This window comes from Lagenorhynchus albirostris, chromosome 13, assembly GCF_949774975.1.
Source record: "Lagenorhynchus albirostris chromosome 13, mLagAlb1.1, whole genome shotgun sequence".
NCBI classification, from domain to species: Eukaryota; Metazoa; Chordata; class Mammalia; order Artiodactyla; family Delphinidae; genus Lagenorhynchus; species Lagenorhynchus albirostris.
Window position 1 is genome coordinate 75,141,163 of NC_083107.1, and position 7,611 is coordinate 75,148,773.

Consider the following 7,611-nt stretch of genomic DNA (forward strand, 5'->3'; position numbering starts at 1 on the left):
GGGCCAAGCGAGCGCCTCTGCCACAGTCGGCTGCCCGGGTCAGCAAAACTTTCTCTCTCAGTGCGCATGCGCAGGGCAGGATGGTTAGGGGGCAGGGGAGGGAGGGGAGGAATCCTGAGGCAAGGGGAGGGGGAGGGGGAGAGGGGAGGAGGAGGGGGGAGGGAGGGAGGAGGGAGGGTGGTGGATTAAAATAAGTAGGCGGCTCGGTGCTAAGGGGTGAGTGAGTCGGAGCTCGGTCTCTCCCCAGTACGTTCTCAGCCGCACCGGGTTCAGACCCAACGTAGGAGCCCCGAGAGAAGTTCACCATCCCTGGGCGGACAGGACTTCGGGGCCGCTGAGCGCTCCCGCGTGTCGGGCGCTCGGAGTCCCCGCAGCCGGAGAGGGGCCAGGACGCTGTGGAATCTAGCGCTTCTGGCTTCCCGGGTCCCCCGCAGCGGGAGCCCCAGAGACGCGCGCAGCGCCGGGACCGCAGCGGAATAAGGTAACTGCAGCCCTGGGCGCCCGGGCTCGGCGAGGGGAATGCGGGCAGGACTCCCGGGTACCCTGTCACCGATCTGCGGGTGTCTCCTCTCTCTCTATGTCCCAGAAAGAAGCTCCTCTCGCCAAGCGAAGGCTGCAGGACCATTGTGAAAGCGAGAGAGCAGCTGCAGTCCTGGGCGGTTGTGGGTGCTGGCTCAGGGGCTTCGCGTGAGAGGTCCTCGGCCTCTGACCCCGGGGAAATGAGGGGGCGGGTCCCCACTACTGCCCCCAGCGCGGCCGGGCTTCGCGGAATCCCAGGCGAGGTGCTCGCGGACTTCGGAAGTCAGCCTGTGGCCCCCCCTCTAAGAAACCGAAGCAACTAAAGCGGGCACAGACTCTCCCGAGACGCGCGCCGAGCCCAACCTGACCTACCTTAGCTGACGAAGAAGGAAGAGGGAGCGGATGGATGGCTACAGCCGCAGGCGCCCGCGCCAGGGACAGGTGCATGCCCCCGCCGGGTCGCGCTTTCGTGAGCATTTGTCTTTTGCCGAGTTGCGCTCAGGTACGAGGCCGGCCCGACCCGGGAGCGCAGGGCCGCGTGCCTGACGCCGCCTCGCACTTGCGCTCTGCTTTCGGGGTGTTCTCTATCCGATGATTGCTCTGTGTGGTCAAGGCCTGGAGCGTAACCCGCGACTGTCCCGGTGCAGGGGAGCACGCAGGGGGCGCGAACACTACTTCCCAATCAGAGACCCGCATGCCGCAGTAGCGGAAACACTGTGGAGCCGCGGGTGTCCTCAGTTTCGGGCTTGGAAGGGAAGGATTCGTTTGCTCCCGTGCCTGTCTCCCTTCAGGAGAGAAGGTGGGAGCCGCAGAAGAGAGGGAAAGATGTGACGGACTGCCTGCTGAACTAATTTCTCCCCCAAAATTTATCTGATAAGAGGAATGAAAACCCACATCCAGTCGTTTTTCAGCATCTCGGCCAGTAGCGGGGTAGGCTCTTGGAGTATAGTGTAGCTGCTGAGGGTTTCTTTGTTGCCACAATTTGGTAAATTTCACCCGGGTTAAGAGCTGCGCGCTGGCTCTTGGGAACAGAAACCACGTGCAAGGCTAGTTAATCTCTGAGGTTCATGGCCTCCTAGAGAAGAGAGGGGCTGGCAAGGACGCGGGGGGCGGGGGGAACGGATGGAGGGCGACCAGTGAGTAGATGTTCTATCCGAGGTTCCAAGAAGTAATTGTGATTTCAATAAGACTGGGGAGCAGATCGCTGAGGATGCAGCAGGCGTTTAAATGCAAGGGTGATGGCCGCGTAGCCGAAGGGTTCGTTCGATCTCGTTCGTTGCGAGAATTAAACAGAAGTGTCCCGTGCTGGTCAGTCCTTTCGCCAGGGGTCCGGACGCCGGTCACCACACGTGATGGGGATTCTGTGTCAAGGATGATTTTCTGGGGCTGATGCTAGACTCCTCCAGGCGCAAGCTCATGGAGCTCGCTCTGTCCTCATTAATGCAAGCAGTTAACTCGCTCACGCTCAATTAGCCCCGAATAAACTACTTTAATAGACTCTGCACACTTCATTAATGCCCAGCATAGGGTTGGCTGCAGACCCGGGACTGGCGCTCTGTCGCACGAGGGAAACAGTGTCTGCACAGCGCGGGGATCCGGGCTGGGAAGCGCGAATGGCGTTTGATGCGCGTGGTCAGCACCCTTACCCGCACCTCCAAGGTCCCGAGGTCCTAGCTCCTTGCCGAGTGGATGCCTGGCCTCGGGCCTGGGGAGAGGTGTTTTCTCTCGCTTTTAAAGATCTAAAGCCTTCACGCTGGGGTTCCGGTGTCAGGGCAACGGGAGCCAGTGGGGCCGGGCGTTTGCTCATCCTCTCTGGCGGGACAGGGGAGTGTGAGACTGTGTTTTTCTCTTAGCTGACTGCCTGAAACCGAATAGTGAATTCGGCCCATTCTTGGGACTACTAGTGTAGAGAGCCACGTTTCGAACGAATTTCGTCCCCGGGAAAATCGTTGACGAGGGCCTGGGGAACCCTGCCCTCGGAATGTGGCAGAAAATAAACTGACTGCGCCCCTGAGAAAAAGAAATTGAGTGTCGGGGGAAGCGAGATTGGGCAGATAGCCCGTTAAGGTTGGCTCCCAAGAGCAGTGTCGGCTGCAGGCGCCCGCTCCCCTTACCGAGCCCAAGGGCTCTGCTCCTGGGGGTGGGCGAGGAGAGGCCAGGTTAGTACGCGAGGGATTGGTGGGATCCCCGACCCTGCACGGAGCCGGTCCGGGCTCGGGTGCAGCCCAGCGCTCTGTCGCCATCGCCGGGGGTAGGCCGAGCACTAGGGGAGCAAGTGGAGGCCCGGGCGGCGCCCTGCGGGCCCCGGGGAGCCAGAGATAAGGATCTGATTTCCAGCGCAGGGAGGGGAAGGAGAGGTGACAGCAAATCAAAGAGCGCTCACCTCGCCTAACTCTGGGCAGACCTTTGAAGTCGGCGAGTCGTCTCCTCTCTCCCCCCCTCCCCCTTCCCAACCCAAACAGGCTCCAGCTTTCTCTCTGGCCCAATTCGTATTTTGCTTCGCCGTGTCTCAACGCTGTAGGAGGGTCTCGGGTTGTCCCTGGCGCGACCCGTGATCGACGCAATGGAGAACACTGCTGCGGAGGCCAGGGCTCCGCCGCCGGGGTCCTCGCTCCGCACTCCCACCCAGATTTGTGCCTCCCTGAGCTCCAGGCCAAATAAATTGCTGCGGTCCGACTTGGTTTTCATTCGATTTAACCTGCGCGAGGACATCGCTGCTGGCTCTCGGTGTTTTGCTCCCTCCACCCCCAGCAGAGCTTCTTTCCTTAGGGCCCACCACACCGAGAGTGACCTTCCCCAACAGCTTCGAGGGGGGGAAGGGCTTCTAGGTCAATATTGTCCTCTCTCCTGGGAACAGCACGGCACTGCCCTCACATTAAAAGCTTCCCTGTAGTGAAAGGCAGCCTGAGCCTGAGGGGCCTGGGCTGAGGGTAAGCTAGGCTTCAGAAGCTGTCTGGGTGGTGTCAGTGTGTGCTGTGAAGGAGGGAACAGAGCAGGGGCCTGGGAAGACCAGGGATGCGGACCTGCTGCAGGTTGGAAAGATCTGAGGAAGAGGAGAGGGGAAATAAGGAGTAAAGGGAGAAGGGGGAGGCAGGGGACTGAGACAGGCAAGGAGAAGCGGGTCCCAAGCACCTGCTCCCCAGTGACTTCTTGAGATGGAGTTCGGCACTTGAGCCTCCCAGGGTCTTCTGTGTAATTCCGCCTTTTTTTCTCCCTGTTTTTGCCTCCACTGGACAGACCCGAGTTAGGAGTGTCTGGGAGGCACAGACCTAAAAGGTCTGTCTGCCGAGTCTAGACCTGTCCACGGAGGCTAGGGACCCTGACCAAGAGTCAAGAAGGCCAGGAGACTGCTTGTCACATCAGCATGACTCCCCTTTGGCTTTGCTCAAGCTCCCTGGCCTTACATTTGGAGGGTGCGTAGGCTACAGCAGCTGAGGCCCAGCCTCAATGCTCTTACTCATAGGCAAACCCATCTGCTGGGGAGGGGGTGCTCACCACACGCACAAACATCCCGAGAGCCCCAAGACCCTGCCCCCCTTTCCTATGGGGTAGGGAGGGCACTGAAGCCCCCTTGTACATGACTGCAGATGTTTGAGTGAGTAAATAAATGTGGCTGTTAGCGTCCTTGCTGAAACAAAGGTGATCCCCAAGGGCTGCGGAAGGGAGTCAGTCCGCAAGGAGCTGCAGAGAGGGTGGTGTCAAAAGGGCTCGTTAATAGCGATACAGAAAAGCAAATTTGAGGTCAACGTTGAGAGTTGTAAGGAGAAACATGACATGGCTTCTAGAAGCCAAGTTGATGGTCAGCTAGTACAGCTTAAGGCACAGGAGCTGGGAGATGTGCAGATTCGTGGGCGTTTGTACGTGTGCTGTCTGTGGAGCTCTTTGTAGGTGCGGTGTGATCCCGTGTGTGTGCGAGCGCTCCTCCCTGCATTTTGTTTAGTAGCACAGTACTGCTTGTCGCAGTTTATCTTTGCACCTTGTTGTCAACTCTGCTTCAGAATGTGTGAGTCTGTGTTTATCTGTCAGCATGCATTTCTGTATTTGTTTATCTGCACATGAATGTGTAAGTGTGCTTCCAAGTTTCTGTTATCTTTACAGGAGAGTGTAATTCTCTGTTGACTCAGGCTTGCCTGGATGTAAGTCTTTACAGGACAGTTTCCCTGTGCTTATGCCTTTCTCAGTGTCATGTACACTGTGGACTCATTTTAAGTTGGTCGCATTGCATAGGATTTAGTTTGGTTTCTGTATCAAGTTGTGTGTCTCTGCTGGAGGCCATTGGGAAGGAGTCCTGCAATTTTGAGGGTTCCTGTCTTCTCGGTGAGGGCAGTGAGCTCCATGGGTGGGGTCTTAGGTTCCCAGCTCTGGCTCTGGGGGACAGAGAAGGTGTGGCTGGGCTGGAACTCAGAAGGAGGGCACTTACCTTGAACTTGTCTGTTCCTCTCCCCTCCCCTCTTCTTTTCCTTGCAGATCGAGATTGAGAACATACTGCAACTACGGCCATGGGCAGCAAAACCTTGCCAGCACCGGTGCCCATCCACCCATCTCTGCAGCTCACCAACTACTCCTTTCTTCAGGCAGTGAATGGCCTGCCCACAGTGCCCTCGGACCACCTGCCCAATCTGTATGGTTTCAGTGCGCTGCATGCCGTGCACCTGCACCAGTGGACGCTGGGCTACCCCGCGATGCATTTGCCGCGGTCCTCTTTCTCCAAAGTGCCCGGCGCCGTGTCCAGCCTGGTGGACGCGCGCTTCCAGCTGCCCGCCTTCCCCTGGTTCCCTCACGTCATCCAGCCCAAGCCTGAGATCACCGCTGGAGGCAGCGGCCCCGCGGCGCTCAAGACCAAGCCGCGCTTTGATTTTGCCAACCTGGCCTTGGCGGCCACGCAAGAAGATCCGTCCAAGCTTGGCCGGGGAGAGGGTCCCGGGTCCCCTGCCAGTGGGCTGGGCGCCCTCCTGGATGTGACCAAGCTGTCCCCAGAAAAGAAGCCCACGAGGGGACGCCTGCCTTCCAAAACCAAGAAGGAGTTCGTCTGCAAATTCTGTGGCCGCCACTTCACTAAGTCCTACAACCTCCTCATCCATGAGCGGACGCACACGGACGAGCGGCCCTACACCTGCGACATCTGCCACAAAGCCTTCCGGAGGCAAGACCACCTACGAGACCACAGGTGCGGTACTGAGGGTGGCCCAGCAGAGAGCTGGCTGTCTGCTTCTGTCCCACCAGCCTCCTCCCTAATGCCGAGTTTCACGAGACCCACCCCCTACCAAGTCCAAGCCTCCTAAGTTTCTGGGATTCCCCCAGATGGGGAAGGAAACCAACAAAGCTCAGGGATGGGTTCCTGGAGCATGGGTGGAGAGAACATGCGAGGAATAGGACCCAGGCTCCAGACAGGCATGCACAGCTTCCTCCATCTGCAGCGCTGTGCAGTAGACGTTTCTGCGATGATGAAAAGTGATACGTGGCACAAATGACAATCAAGCGCTCGAAATGGGCAACTTAGTGTAGCTGAGAAGCTAACTTTGCAGCTTCACCTAATTTGAATTTTAATAACCACATGTGGCTCGTGATTACTGTTTGGGACAGCACAGCTCCAGCAAATATTCCCACCCAGGTCCCTTCACTCACCTTCGGTGTTGACTCAGGCCTTATAAGGAGGCCGTGCTGGGCCCTGGTTAGGAAGGCAGGGGTCGGCCTAGCTGGATCTGTGCACGGCTCAGACGGAGGTGTCTCCTTCACCTCCCTACTCCATCCCCAAACTCGGCACTGCCCTGCTCCACACTAGGTACTCCCAAACCTCCTTTCTTCTGAGGGCAAGCTCCTCATTGCAGTGGGAGGGGATCTTGGATAACTATTTATAATATTTATAACATTGTGTCATTTTGCAAGGATTAATTCTCGGTCTGTTTTTGCCCTCAGATATATTCACTCCAAAGAGAAGCCTTTCAAGTGTCAAGAGTGCGGGAAAGGATTCTGCCAGTCCAGGACTCTCGCTGTCCACAAGACGCTACACTCACAGGTGAAGGAGCTCAAAACCTCCAAGATCAAATGCTAAACAGAGCCTCCGGGGCACCCGGACCCTGGGTCACGCCGCCCCCTCTTCCAGAGGGACCAGAAGCCGAAGGCGACTCTGGCGGGCAGCGGGAGGGCCTCCTGGGACCTTCCCCCATCCCAAACGCGTCCCCCGGGGCCCGGGCGCACGCGGAACTCCAGAGCCCCGCCCCGGGCCGTGACCCCGGCCGCCCGGGCGGCTCCCCCAGGACGCGGCTAAACTCTTGGCCAAAAGGAGGTACTCACGTGGCGGAAGGGAAACTGCATTAAAAAAAAAAAGAACGAAAGCTTCGCGGAGCCGCAGCGGCGCCTCTCCCAGAAGTATTACTTTTTCTATTGTTATTTTATACGTTTTCTTTATTCTTTATTTTTTTTTCTTTGAACATATAAGCTTGTAACTCTGACTGCGGAGAGAGAGGGGAGAGGAAAAGAAGTTCTGTGCTCTCTCGCAGCCTCCAACCCCTCCTCCCGCCTCCAACCCCACCCCTGGGAGCCTGCAAAAGTGTAATCCCTGTATCTGCTTCAGCCGCCGGGCCCCAGGATCGCGGGGCCGGGGAGCGCCCCTCCCAGCTCCTGCCGCGCAGCGTGTCGTGGGCTCCCGGACTCCGACGGCGGGGCGAGGGCCTCGGGCCCTGGGGCTGGAGGGGGCCCGGCCTCCGGCTCCCCGGCTCCGCTGCCCCATCACCGCGAGCGAGCAGAAGGCTAGGAGCAGGACGATGTATTGCGATTGGCACTTTATGCTGACCATCGGTAACGGACATTTATCACTGGAGTTTTTAAAAATATTAAATAAACGGTTATTTTACAGGCATTGAAGGATGGGTAATTTCCCTCCCAAATGTAGGAAACTGGGCGGCTGCTTTCTTTGAGAGGAGCGGGGTTTCGCTGCCCAAGCCGACCTGTCCCACTTCAGCAACTTTCCCCTAATTAGCGTCAGCGGTTTGGGATGGGTGGAGCAGCGCTCCTCTCTCCCGGTGCTGGGCAACCGCGGACCCCGCCCGCATATATTTTCTTACTTTTCTCCTCCACTTTGGCCTTAGGGTC

The 7,611-nt window shown here is 58.1% G+C and overlaps 1 protein-coding gene across 1 annotated transcript; it reads left to right on the forward strand.

The window, feature by feature from the left end:
• Positions 1 to 230: 230 nt before the first annotated feature.
• On the forward strand, positions 231 to 7,378 carry OSR1 (odd-skipped related transcription factor 1). The gene is given in 4 exon segments (XM_060169493.1): positions 231 to 481; positions 4,987 to 5,686; positions 6,436 to 6,547; positions 6,549 to 7,378. Coding segments are annotated over 3 exon segments (981 nt in total). The 5' UTR covers positions 231 to 481; positions 4,987 to 5,018; the 3' UTR covers positions 6,750 to 7,378.
• The last annotated feature ends 233 nt before the right edge of the window (positions 7,379 to 7,611 follow it).